The sequence below is a fragment of the Echinops telfairi genome, unplaced genomic scaffold, assembly GCF_000313985.2.
Source record: "Echinops telfairi isolate 266 unplaced genomic scaffold, ASM31398v2 ScPeMD7_7468;HRSCAF=8506_0, whole genome shotgun sequence".
Lineage (NCBI taxonomy): Eukaryota > Metazoa > Chordata > Mammalia > Afrosoricida > Tenrecidae > Echinops > Echinops telfairi.
The window spans coordinates 47938270-47953246 of NW_022111369.1; the positions used below are offsets into that span (position 1 = coordinate 47938270).

General features: G+C 37.7%; 1 protein-coding gene across 1 annotated transcript; it reads right to left on the bottom strand.

The window, feature by feature from the left end:
* Window positions 1–796: 796 nt before the first annotated feature.
* LOC101662555 (S-formylglutathione hydrolase-like) lies at window positions 797–1716 on the bottom strand. Its single transcript, XM_045284000.1, is given in 2 exon segments — window positions 797–1086; window positions 1089–1716. Coding segments are annotated over 2 exon segments (846 nt in total). The 5' UTR covers window positions 1645–1716.
* Between the last annotated feature and the right edge of the window lie 13261 nt (window positions 1717–14977).

Sequence of the window (14977 nt, forward strand, 5' to 3'; positions counted from 1 at the left end):
AATGAATGACATATAACTTCCTCCCAGGAGGACAGACAATAGAAAAGTGGATGAAGGGAGACATTGGTCGGTGTAAGACGTGAAAAAATATTTTGAATTTTTTTCAAGTTTTAAACATGTTTACTACAGTACTAAAATAACAGTTTCGTTCTTACAAAGAGACTGATTACATTTCTCATAGTTTGTTCACCAAGTTCAATTTTTCTGCATTCCAACTACCAGCATTTGGGTTAGCAGCTAGCCTTAAACTCCTTTTTTAGAAACTTGACACACCCAAAACTTAATACACACAGACCTATTTGGTTTAATAGATAGGATCATTGGCTCAAGAAACAGTATGGTTTCCAATCGTATCTGCCCACAAATGAGCTGTGAGATGATAGGGAATTCTCGTGAACATTTCTACATTCATTACTTCACTCAACCACTAACAAACAGCGTTCTGCCTCCACGGGCTGATGGTCTAGAAAGGGGGAGGGGCTGGAGCTAAGATCATGTGTTCCTTTCCAGTGCTAATATAGAAGGCATTTGTATTGTATGATGTGAGGTCACTATAGTAAGAATTTCCAAAGGAATTCGAAAAATGCTATAAATTATTCAAGATTCCCACATAAACCCTGGTAAAAGAAATTTAAAATCAGAAGTAGGTTCCATATATTTATTCAGGAGCTTTGATTGTAGAATGAAACCCTTTCAGGATTATGAAGTCCACTGTTTTGAAATTATCTTTTTCCCTTTGTCATTCAGTTTATTCTGACCTTTCTAATTCCAAAGAGATTCTAGTACCTGATGTCTTTCATGCATTCAGGTATTTTGCATGGTGTCTGATGTGATCAGTAATAAAGGTTGCAATGAAGTAGTAGCTGTGATCATAACCCTCTTGCAATCTAAAAACAACAGGGATTTTCTTTTCTGTGCAGGCAGCTATAAAGTTATCAGGAAGCAACTGTCCATCGGAAAGGAACTGGTCATCTTTTCTTTGATCAATCAGGATATCCAGCTGAGAGCCTGGGTAGGACTTCACCAGATGAGTAGCATCGTAAGCCTTCCATTTACTTTGATCTGAGCCCAAATATCCACTAAAGGCTTCTTGCCCCAAGGACAGAGCATAGGGTTGCAAATGGTAGAAAATGCTGGAACTGATTTGTATTTTCCCGGTTTCTTCAAAGCACAAACCAGAGCTCCATGGCCTCCCATAGAATGGCCAAAAATGGACATCAGTTGGGAATCCACTGGAAAGTTGGCGTTTATGAGTTGTGGAAGCTCTTGTGTTATGTAGGAGTACATTCTGCAGTTCGTTTTCCATGGGTCCTCAGTGGCATCCACGTAAAATCCAGCCCCGGAGCCAAAGTCCCAACTCTCATCCTCTCCTTTGATATTGCAGCCACGGGGGTTGGTAGCTGGAACTACGATGACAAGGCCGTGTTCTGAGGCTGCTGGATGATACACGGCTTTTGATATAAAATTTTGTTCTGTACAAGTTAAGCCAGACAGCCAATACAGTGCCGGGCACTTTGCAGTCTCTGCTTTTGGTGGTAAATAGATACCAAATCTCATTTTGCAGCTCAGTTCAACACTGTCGTGTTCAAACACTTTCTGAAAGCCTCCAAAGCACTTGTTGCTGGAAATCTGTTTCAATGCCATTCTTCTCCTGTTCAACTGCTACTTGCTTTTTTGTCTGTACCGAAAGATTGATGATCCTGTGCCGGCAGCGGAAACGGAAGGCGCACCCCCAGGAGAAGGCGTGGCCTCCAACATTTTTTTAATTTTTAAGGGTTCATGAGGGAGGGTGGGGGACAGGGGAAAATGAGCTGATACCAAGGTCTCAGGTAGAAAGAAAATGTTGTGAAAATGATGATGGCTACATATGTACAAATGTGCTTGGCGCATGGGTGATGGATGGATTGTGATAAGAGTTGTACAACCCCCCAATAAAATTATTTTTAATTAATTAAACAAAAAAGAGTATGCCTTTTTTAAGTGGGTCTCCAGACCTTCCTTCCACACATGCCTCGGGATATACTGAAACTGCAAACCTTTTGGTAAGGAGTTGACTGCTCCACTGTTGGTGCGAGTCAGGAACTCTGAAGCAAGAGCAGGGTCTAATAAATGGGATAAAAATGTACAGCACAAGAATGAGCAGATGGTAGGTTTTGAGTAAAAAGTGTGAAAATATCCAGAAATGTTGATGCTGGCAGTATCTTCTGAATGTTCTGTGAGATAAGTGACTGAACTAATTTGTGAAAATATATCAGACTTCTCTGATAACTCCCAGAAGATTGAGGGAAGAAATCTTTTCAGGGGACTGGAGCACAAGCCAAAGAGACAGAGATGATATTTGATTGTCATAATCTAAGCAATAGGTGTTTATTGTAAATAAAGTATATTTGAGTTTCAGATATTAATAGTCTTATTTGAAAGGTATGTAAATGGAGTCCACAGAAAAACTAACTAAGCTCTTAAAATGCAGACTTGGCACAGAAATTCAAGTCTTTGGGTACAATTTCAATGCTTAGTTTCTGAGAGTACAAATGTCCCTTATTTTAAATATTTCTCATATAAATAGTTGATATCTAAGTTCTTTTAATAACTAGATGATGTGTGAAATATGAATAGGTTTTGGAATTTTCTATATGTCAAGTGCAATATAGTTTACATTCTCTGTGGAATTTTGTTCATTAAAATCTACTTATTCATTAAAACGTATTGATTCTTACTTATTAAAAAGAGATCTAACCACTACTTTATTTGAAGACATATTTATTGAAGTTAAGATTATCAAGTTAAGATTATCAAAAGGTTAATATATCAAATCTGACTAAAGATAAGAAGATACATTACCTTTGAAAAAGTAACCAAAACTAAAATAGTATAAAAACAATTCCACCCCTCTTTTTACTTTAAACTATCTTTCAAAAAGCTGTTTAAGCAAGAGGATGACATGGAGTTGAACAAGGTCAAATCCAAGGGACTTTCTTAGTTAGATAAAAAAAATTAGAAGAGGCCCTTGATTCGATGCACAAGCATTGCCAAAGTCAAGAACTGGAAACCTGCCAAAGTCTGAGCGGGGTGAATGCCGGAGGAGTAGCCAGGAGAGCGAGCCCAGGATTAGTTAGAGAAAGCAGCGGAGGTGACAGGGGACAAAGACGTAGCAAGCAGTTCCTAGACTCTCACTTTGCTCTGGACATCTCTTTAGCGTGCTACTGCCTTGCTGCAAAATCCAAGCATGAGCTCACTACCATAAAGATATTTTCCTACACCTGATACTGCACACCCCCAATCTAATCCTCTGCCCTTGAAAATACAGGGTTTGGGTGTGGACTCAGAAGGACAAGGATGTATGTGTTACCAGACATGTCATTATAGTGTTTCTAGGCCATTTCTTAAGCCTGTGTCCATTCACAAATCCCAGGAGAGCCATCCATTCATGTCTGTGGAAAGCCTGACCGAGCCTGAGAAATAAGCTTATGTTTCTCATCCCTTGATCTGAAAGCAGGAATTGAAGATTCCAGATAAAGAACTCCAGCAAAAGTGTGTACCCTTGAGCCTTGAGGAAGTCAAAGATAGAAAACCATGCTACTGGAATCCTTGAACTAAGAAAACAACCAAGGCCAGAGCATGTACACTGGTGTAGACAAGAGCTCACGTCACAGGGACTCCAGGACAGATGAACCCCTCAGGACCAATAATGAGAGTGGCGATACCAGGAGGGGAAGGGGAAGGTGGGGGGAGAAAGAGGGAACCAATCATAATGATCAACATAAAACACCCCCCTCCTCAGGGGGGCGGACAACAGAAAAGTGGATGAAGGGAGACATCAGTCAGTGTAAGACATGAAAAAGTAATTATAATTTATAAATTATCAAGGGTTCATGAGGGAGGGAGGAAAAGAAATGAGGAGCTGATAGCAAGGGCTCAAGTAGAAAGGAAATGTTTTGAATGTGATGATAGCAACATATGTACACATGTACACATGTGCTTGACACAATGGATGTACCATATATACTTGAGTATAAGCCGACCGGAATATCAGCCGAGGCACCTAATGTGCTAAAAATCTTGGCTAATACACGAGTATATACGGTATGTATGGATTGTGATAAGAGCTGTAAGAGCCCCCAATAAAATGATTTTTTAAAAAAATCAAGACCATTTAGTTAGTTTGAAAATAATTAGGTAGACTGATACCTCTATAGGATTACAATGTGTGCTTCCCTACTTTGTGAGGGTCTAAGTGCTTTGTTAGTTGCCATCAATTCTACATCACCGTGTCTTGGTATCTGTGAACCTCACATTTGTAACAGGAACTGTTGTTATCGAAAAGGATCAGACAGCTTGGGTCAGGCAGATGTAAGTCATCGAAGTGATTCTTTGATTTCTGAAACACTGGAGAGAGTTCTGGGGGACAGATGACAGAAAGTGGCTAAACCAAAATAACAAGCAACAAACTAAAGCCCATGCTATGGACCCGTAGGCGGATTACAGCCCTCCACGAGGTTTTTAGTGGTGTGACCTCTTGGAAGCAGATCATGAGGCCTCTCTTCAGAAATGCATCTGGGTAAGTTTGAACCGCTGAGCATTTGATTAGAAGTCACAAACACTCAACCAGTTTTGCTACCTGAAGAGGTGCTATTGTATTGTTGTTATGTTGTGCCATCTTCAGAATTGTTATGCTTGAGTCGTTGTTTTAGCCACTGCATCAATACATCTCACCAAGGGTCTTCCTCGTTTCTGCTCTCCCTCTACTTCCCCAAGCACGATAGTCTTCTCTAGAAGCTGACTGGCCCCAATAACATGTCCAAAATATGGGTAGTGAAATCTTGGTATCCAACTTTCGAAGGAGCACTTCGGCTATATTTCTTCCAAGACAGACTTCTTTGTTCTTCTGGTAGTCCATGGTACTTCAATTTCTTAGCCAGCATCAAATGCATTGATTCTTCTCTGGTATTCCTTATTCATTTTCTGGCTTTCACATACATATGAGTTGGTCAGAAATACCACAGCTGGATTATGGGCGCCGTGGTCCTCGGTCAGCTATTGGGCAGCAGGTTTTCACATGGCAGCATGGTGTTTGCTTTCTTGACCGCTGCGTCCATGAGTACTGGTTATGGATACAAGTAAAGTGAAATCCTGACAACTTCGATCTTTTCTTTATTTATCATGGCATGAGTAAGTGCTTCGAGTCCTCTTTATTTTTAGCAAGTAAGGTTGCGTCATTTGCATACCTTCTTCCAATTCTGATGCAGCATTCTTCATATAGTCCAATTTCTCACATTCTTTGCTCGGTACACAAGCTCTGACTCACACTTTTCCTGATTTTAAACCCATGAAGTATTCCCTTGTTTTGTTTAAACAACTTCCTCTTGGTCTATATACATGTTATGCATGAGCACAATGAAGTGTTCTGGAGTTCCAGTGCTTTAAAATGCTATCCCTGGTTTGTTATAATCCACACAGTTGAATGTCTTTGCATAGTCAACAAAACACAAACAACATCTTTTCTGATATTCTGTGATTTCAGCCAAGATCCAACTGAGGTCAGCAATAATATCCTGTTTCCACATCCTATTCTGAATCTGGATTAAATTTCTGGCAACTCCCTGTCTAGGTACTGCTGTACCTCTTTTTGAATGATCTTCAGTAACATTTTATTGCATGTGATTTTAATAATATTGTTTAATCATTTCTGCATTCTGGTGGGTCACCTTTCTTTGGAATGGGCACAGATATGGATCTCTTTTTGTCATTTGACCAAGTAGCTGTCTTCCAAGTTTCTTGATATAGACTGTTTCCTGTGCTGAATCAGCTTGGTGGAACATTTCAATTGTTAGAACATCAATTCGTAGAGCTTTGTTTTTGTCTAATGCATTCGGAACAGCTTAAAGAAAGACTAGGTGGTATTTAAACCAAGGTAGACTTGATCAGTGGTACAGAAGCAAAGGTTCCCTCTGTGACCGGAAGGATGGATCATGTTTAGTTTGCCAAGGTTGAGTCCCCAGGGTCCGCTTGGAGATTTAGTGTTAGAAAATGGTACACATTCAGAGTTTTGCCCAATAGAGGCATCTGATAATTACTGAAGGAGATCAGGCAAAATCAGGTAAGATGAAACCATAGGGAGTAGTTGCTAAATCAACCTGACCAATTGTGTGGTGTGTCAGTACGACGAGAAAAGGCCAGACACAAGTCAAAATCTGAGAGATGCCACTTCATTTAACAGAATACATTGTATTAGAGCACAATCTAAGCCATAAATCTAAGTGCTACAAATGTTTGAATTTCTTTGCTTTCACATGTTGGGCCTTAGACACATATAAAACAAGTACTACTGACATTTTTATTACTGAGAAACAATGGAAGGTGGTGAATTTATGCTTTCCAATCACAGAAACAAATGTGCCGTTTCTATAGTAGCAAAGAATGAAAACCCTTCTTTTTGTCATTCCTGGGAAACCAGAGTCAAATTTCCATAGACCAACACACTTTTTACAAAGTGTTTGCCAATGCTTTCTTTTATTTACTAAAGTTTAGTTCATAAAGGTCAGCTTTTAAAAATGTATTTGAGTTAAAAAGAAAGGAAGAAAAACATCATGCACAGTTGAGGTTTTAACTATAGAGATGGGCAGTGATACGTTAGACACACTGTCATGATCCAGTCAATCTGTTGGTGGTTGTTATTGCTCATTTCAATGTGGTTTCCCCTTTCCTCCGGGCTTCTTTAAGAGAAGTAATTATGGGGCCTCCTGCTCTAACTCCAATAATTAATTATTTTTAAGATGATGCAATTGGAATAGGATTCGAAGAAATGCCCCAAGATTTATATCTTTAAAATGTGAAAATATGAGCACATTCATATAAACAAATAACCACAAAGGAAACTCTCCAATGTCTACCACCCAACTTAAGAAATAAAACAACAATGACACTTTCAATGCTTAATTCCCCAAGATCCATAGCCCAAAGCAGGATCAGCATTACTGTGAACTGTTCATGCTTCCTTTACTTCTTCATTTTTCACATAATTGCTTTTGCTGTCTTAGAGCAGTTTTGGGTTGCGGAAGAACACGGCCCTCAGGGAGATCTCCTAGGCATCCTGATTTCTTACTTCTGCAATCCCTTGTAGTAAAATCGAGTCGTGTTAGAGTTTTAGAGTTTTGCCAATGTGATAGATGAAAAGTGATAGTACAACATAGTTTAATTTTGGACAAATAAATATTTAAAATATATAAATTCATAGAAAAAGTTATCTACAAAAATGCTCTCTCCATGAGATTTGTATTTCTAGTTCTCTTATTATGTGTAAGATTGATGAGGTCACATGCTTTATAGCAGTGGTTCTCAACCTTCCTCCTGCCACGACCCTTTCATACAGCTCCTCAGGTTCTGATGGCCCCCCAACTATAAAATTATTTTCATTGTTACTTCATAACTGTCATTTTGCTACTGTTATGAATCAGCGACCCCTGTGAAAGGGTTGCTCAACACCCGCCCCCCCCAAGGGGTCACGACCCACAGGTTGAGAACCACTGCTTTAGATTGATTTGTAATTCTATGATCTGTCTTTTTATATATATATTCTATTTTTCTTTTTTTGCCTCAATAGTTTTATTGACACATAATTTAAATACCACACAATTGAAGAGTTCATTGTTAAATTACATCCAGAGCAGTTGTACAATCACCACCACATCTATCCTAGAGCATTCTCCCGACCCCCATGGTAAAATCACCTTTAAACTGAGCTATGCAATCACGATCAGTTTCAGTGTTCCCTTCCCCCTCCCGCCTTCATTATTTACTCCCTAAATCCCCTTTCCCTTCCTATCCCCTGTAATTGTCTCGTGGTTATTGAAATATTTCTCTTTTCTAATCATTTAAGATGTACCCATTATTACATATTAAATTTTCATATTCAGATAGATCAATTCTAGATTTTCTATTCTTTCCCCATTTGTTTACCTATTAGTTTGCTAATACATAAATTTATTTCTTCATACTTATGTTTGTAGTAAACAGATCCAACTACCGATGTTGACATTATTCTTTATTTAAAATGTTGTTCCTGTCTTTTCTTGATCATTTATTATGAGATAGAAACTTCAATCACTTTGTCCAGCTTCAAAAAATACTCTCCCCCATCTCTGGTAAAAGGGGAGGGCATATGTATTTTTTAATTTACTTTTTGTCGTGAATTCTGTAAAGGTCCATGGAGCAGCCCACCGGATTGATGTTCAACAATTCATCCACAGTTTGCTTCACCTTCTCCATAGCAATCCCCTCAATGCGCCGTTTCCTCCTCTGTCTCCTGCTCGTCCTTCTTCCCTAGTCACCCAAATGCTCTCTTGGGGCAAATGCTGCCCTCTAGATTTTAGATGGTTGTTGATTCTCCAGTGGGGGTGAATTTCAGTTCTACCTCTGAAGGGTGACCAACAGCCATAAACTTGAGCCAGCAAGCCTTTCTCTGTCATGATTTTTGTTCTCTGTGTTTTGGATTTTTCTCCCATTCTATCCAAAACCTTATAATGTAATCCTTTTCCGAGTATGTGGGAAAGGGAGCCAGGCCCTATTTGGTTCCCCAAGTCTCAGAATTGTGATGTGTGTGAGTTCCATTGATCCATTAGAATAATTATTTCCATATGCCTTTCAATTTTCCTCATTCTCCTTTTCTCTGGATGGGGAGAGACCAATAGTTGCAACTTACATGTCTGTTTATGTGTTGTAAGACTCCCACCAATACTCACCAATGTCCGATGTAGAGCATTGTGTTGTGGAACATGTTTTTGCAACATTATCTCAACAGATCTTGGTGTCCTCAGAGACTATGGTCCTGAGATGCCAGGTCCAGTGATTCTTTCCCTCAATAGGTTTGTTTAAGACACTTTCATAACATTCACTCCTGTACACTCCTGGAGCACATGCTTGAATATACTTCAGTAAATATAAGTACACATATACATTTATCTTCTCCCAAACCTTTATGCAATTGTGGTTATGTTCGCACTCTCCTTCCCACACGGGCTCAGGGCGCGTGTCTGTCCAAGCATCTGCACATGTGGTTGTTGTTGTTGCTGCAAGGTGACATCGAGTTGGTTCCAGCTCGTAGTGACCTTGTGTATAATAGAACAAAGCACCACCTGGCCCTGCACCATCCTCGCAGCGGTGCTTATGTTGAGCCCATGCTTGCAGCCACTACGCCAGTCCATCTCATTGAGCATCTTTCTCTTTTCCTCTTAAGGTCTAACTGATGAAGCATTATGTCCTTTCTAAGGACTGGTCTTTTCTAACCATATGTCCTAAATACAGGAGAGGAAGTCTCAGTGCCTTATTTCTTAATAAGTATTCTGTCAATTCTGTCAAGTCTTTGTGTGTGTGTGTGGCTAATGTCTTCAGTGCAGCTTAAACTTCTTCCATACAATTGGTTATTGATCATATTGTTTCTTTGGAAATGGTTGAATGTCAACTAGTTCTTATTGGTACAATAACTCTATGTCTTCTTTCCATCTTCTCTTGATGCTTCCTACATCCTTTGATATTTTGCCCATAGAATTTATCAGAATGGAACTTGAGGTTTTAATATTTTCTTTACTTCTTTCAGTTTAGATATGCTGAACATGTTTTGTTTTTAACTCTAGACATTTCAATAAGATTTCTAACTATAACATTTCATTAAAATATTTGACTTTGTCTTCAAGATTTGTCATTTGAAATGTTCTCTTCAGTTCTTTTACTTTAAATGATAGCAACAGGACAATTACAGAGAGCTGTCAGAAATTAAGGCCAGATTTCAGAAGAGATCATGGAGCAAGGGAGGGATATCATTACAGACATCAAATAGATCTTGTTCAAAATCAGAGCATATTAGAAAGATGTTTACTGGAGTATTATTGACTATGTAAAGACATTCACTTATATGGATCATAACAACTACTGATGGCCTTTAGAATGATGAAAATTCTAGAACACTGAACTGTGCTTATGCAGAACCTGTACATAGATCAAGAGGCAAGGCAGTTGAGAAAACAATATGTGACTACTGCATGGTTTAAAATCAGGAAAGTTATAAATCAGTGTTTCTCCTCTCACCATATTTATTCACCATATTTATTCAATATCTATATTGAGCAAATAACCAGAGAACCTGTATTGTATGAAGAAGAATGTGTTATCAGGAATAGAGGAAGAACTATTAACAAACTGAAATATGCAGATGACACAAACTTGCTTGCTGAAAGTGAGAAGGGTTTGAAACGCTTGCTGATGATCAAGGATGGCAGCCTTCAGGATAGATTACAACTCAATGTAAAGAAGACCCAAATTCTCAAAACTAGACCAATAGGTAAAATCATGATAAATTGGATAAAGGCTGGAAATTGTCATGAATTTCATCTTGATTTGATCCAAGATCAATGCTCATGGAGGAAGGAGTCAAGAGGTCAAATGATGCATCGCATTGGGTGAATCTGCTGCATAGATCCTCTTTAAAGTGTTGAAAAGCAAGGCTGTTACTTTGTGGATCAAGGAGTGCCTGACCCAAGCCATAGTATTTTCAGATGCCTCCTGTGCCTGTGAAAGTTGAGCATCGAATCAGGAAGACTGAAGAAAAAGGAATGCATTTGAACTATGGTGCTGGCAAAGAATATTGAAGGCACCATAGGCTGACAAAAGAACCAACAAGTCTGTCTTGGAAGAAGTACAGCCAGAACGCTCCTTAGAGGGAAAGATGGGAGTCTTTGTCTCATGCAGTTTTGTCTCAAGTACTTTGGACATGTTCTCAGAAAAGTTTAGTCCCTGGATAAGTACATCATGCCTGCTAAAGTGGAGGGTAGAGAAAGAGATGAAGTCCATCAAGAGAAAGAACCGACGCAGTGGCTACCACGGACAAAGATGAGGAACAATTGTGAGGACAGGGCCAGACCAAGTAGTGTTTGATGATGCTGTACATAGAGTTGCTATGGGTTGGACCCAGCTCCCAACTACCTAGCCATAACAGCAACATGATAGGGTTTTAGTTCACTTACCCTCTTTTGAGCTAAACTTGATTGTGACCCATTGTGGTACTATATAGCCATTGATCACCAACACTTTGTGTCACATGTAGTAGAATTTATTCCCAGGACAGCCTTGTCACTTTTGCTACCATCCTGGTTGCATCGATAATGATTTATTTGATCTGTTTATTTCTATAGGCTGTTAGTTTAATTTGTCTTTGGCAATTATTTTTCCTTTCTTTTTTTTGACTCTTTGTGATTCAGAAATCCATTTAGGGATTGCCATTATTTCCTCAATATCTTTGTGTTTTACAGTGTAAGTGTATTTCAGAATATAGTCATATTTTTGATGTGTCAATATATATTCCTTAAGTATTTTAAACACGCTTTATCTAACCTTGCTTTTCCTCCAAAAAATTATGTACAATATGTCTTTTTATTTATCTAGGATATTCATCTTGGATTTATGTAGTTTTTCCATTAGCTGGTATTCTTTCATATTCTAACAAATTTGATATATCATGGAAATTTAAAAATACTTTTAAAAATCATATTTTAAGGTATGTTTTACAATTTTATTTTTAAATGTAATTTTAAAATATATTTGTTCATTTCTTTAAAGAACAGCTTTTAGCAATATTTTTCCATGATGAATCCTTATGGAATCAAGATTACCATAGATAAAAATTTGGCTTGCTACAACCAGTAATTTTAAAACATTTTACTTACTAGAAATCAGCGCAAAACACTTTTTACACCCCTTTATAAATATGTAAATTAATTTTACAACTTTCCATCTTATGTTCACAAAGATATAACCTCTATCTTGTATATGTTATAATAATTATTTTGTACCTGGGGAAACTAATTGCCAGGGATAAAAAATCTATATCTTGAATTATGGTGGAAATTTGTAGGTCAATAAATGTACTGCTTTTTTTTTTTTCGTTCATCTTCTACCCTTCAGAACTGTTTCTACTTTAATTAATAAAGTCAAAGAGGATGCCCATGTGCTCAAACTTGGTGTACATAAAAACACACAATGGTTTGTTAGACTTACCTATCCTCTACGTCCATTTCCCTTTTCCTTCCGGTTCTATAAGATTGATAAGAACACATGTTTGCGTCTTTAACAAGCACTCCAGATGCTTCCTAGGCTCAAGAATTGAGGATCATAATCTAAGTAAGCCTGTAGAATATTGCTTAAAAGTCTTTTAGCCATTCTCGAATTCCTTCCTTTCATTTGACATATGTTTGCTACAGTGCTTTTGACTTTAGGAGATGCCAGAAAGCTGGCAACATGTTGAATTGAGCTGAGTTTTAAACTTTAATTTACCTTCAAGCTGATTATTTCCAGGCTGAGATTAATTTGTTTCATATTCTCAATCTTTAAGACTTTTCTGACTTGTACATTTTTACTTTAACTTTTTAATACTTAAGTTATAAATTACAATTTTGACATTTGCTCATCTTTTTAGAGATGTTTAAATGCCTTATTTGGGAGTATAATCCTCCCTTTTATTTTCCCAATTCACTCTCTGTGCATTTTCCTTTCTCTAATCACAGTCATATGATGAGGTTACAAGCATCCAACATTTTTCTGTTTCTTTTCCTCTTCCCTCTTTATGTAGGGCATCCCCTCTTTAGATCTTAAACCCTTCACTCTTCCCTGCCTCTCTTCTCTTTTTTCAAGCTAACTTGGTATTCATCCTTCACTTTTTGGGTGGGCTTATGAGTAATTTTGCCTCTCTAAGACAATCTCTGAATAGTGACTTAAGATACCTACTCTGTAAAGCTTTAGAGATTACTAAATGAAATAAAATATTAATAAGTCCAGTGAAAATCAAAGAAGGTATTAATATTATTAAAGAGCTCTAGTGTGACCGTGGTTAAGCACTGTATTACTAACCAAAAGGGAGGTGGTTTAAATGCATCATCTGCTCCATGGAGCGAGCAGGAGCAGTCCAATCTTGGAAAGTTTAAAGCCTTGGAAACCGATAAGGCAGTTTTACTCTGTACTATGGGGTCACTGTGAGTCTGAATCAACTCAGTGATGTTGTTGCTATTGTTTTTCGTATTCATATTATTCTGTTGCTCTTGTTGAGTGTCCTCAAGTCCCCTTAGACTCATAGTGACTCATATGACAGCGGAACTGTCCCACAGGGTTTTCTAGGCTGTAATCCTCATGGGAGCAGATCAGCTCCGGGTTTCTCCTACAATCGGCGAGGCAGATTTGAATCGCCAACCTTTTGGTTAATAGGCAAGAGTTTAACAGTGGTACCACTAGGACTTGCTTAGTCATTCTAATCAGATATATTTTATTATTTTAATTACTCTATGATTTCTTCTCTTAATTTCTTCCCATAATATATCACTTTTAGTGTGATTAATATATAGCACTGTCCAAATTTTATGTAAAATTCAATTCATGAAAATAATAAAATTTAGTTAGGTACTCGTATGTTATAAGCATATTTATTTGCCAATACATAAATCATATTTATTGCTTACATAGATAGTACATTACCTTAATTGGATACCTTTTTGTTTCTTGTTCTCCTGAATCCATACTTGTGGTTTATCTAGCACTAAAGTCTGATGCACAACTGCTCACTGGGCAGCATTTTGTTCCGTTGTGTCTAGGGTTTCCCCAGGCTGTGGACCAGCTAGACATTAGCTAGTAACAACCGCAAAAGGACTATTAAACCTTCAAGAGTCATAATTTTATTTTTAGGTATTGTTTCTATACTGTGAATTATATTTAAATTAAAATATACCTTATTATAGCAGTGAAGTAGAATATAGATTAAATAAGTACTCCAAAATGAATTCTATTTGGCTACTGTCAAGAAAATGGTAAGATATTTTGCACTGTTATTTGAGTTTATCCTTTAACAGGGACAAGATTAGCAAGACTGGAGTAGTGTGTGTCATATTTCATGTTTGTTTGGGTTCACTACTCAGTCTGGGGTGATGGAAAATCTCAGCAGATACTGAGAAAGTAAGTGGCTTGATATATTGAATCTAGTGATTTACAAATGCCATCTTCTTTAGGGGTGTAAAAGAGCACAAAGTCTAAGCATGAGCCAGATGACACATGAACTAATTCTTTGCTATAGACCTTTAGCAAATGTGTCTCATAGTGAAAAACAAAAACAAATACAACTGCCCCAGGGACTTCTGTAAGCCTGTCTGTCTTCTGATCTCCAGTGGGCAAAACCAGGTATCTTGGAGATTTCGCTGGAGTACTTAGGCATTCAGAGCAAGAGCTCACCCTCTGAGAAACATGGCCATCAGTGTCAGGAAGCACAGCACACTAGGGGAAAATAGCTTCGCCTAGCGTTGATTTGGCCTCCACCACAGGGGGTACTTGGGAAAGATAAATGATTCTAATAATGGACTTTAAGTTGTGTTCTTTTGTGTACTCAGATTTATATTAAATAAAAATCCATAGGTTTTTGTACCAGAATAGATTATTCTCATAGCTTGCAATGATGATTGTTTTGTTGTTGGTTTTTCTTGTTTTGTTTTGTTTTTAATTTTGTTTTTTTTTAATAAGATCACAGGAAAAATATTTAGTTTCTAGGAAGTTAATTGGAGGATATTAACTATAGGGAATATTTTTCAATGTTTATGTAAAGATATGTTCATACTGGAAGCAGATGGTAAACTGTTAACATTTTGTAGTCCTGGACTTTTTTTAGTGAGAACATATTTTAACAGATTTCTCTAATCATAAATTGCCATAGTCGATGAAATTTTTGGTTGCCTACAGCTGCTATAACAGGAATTACTAAAAGTGTGTGGTTTTATAAAAACAAAAATGGATTTTCTAATAGTTTAGAAGACTTGGAATCAGAATCCAGAGTGTAAGCTCTAGGCAGTGGTTCTCAACCTTCCTAATGCCGTGACCCTTTAATACAGTTCCTCATGTTGTGGTGACCCCCAACCATAAAATTATTTCCGTTGCTAAGTCCTAATTGTAATTTTGC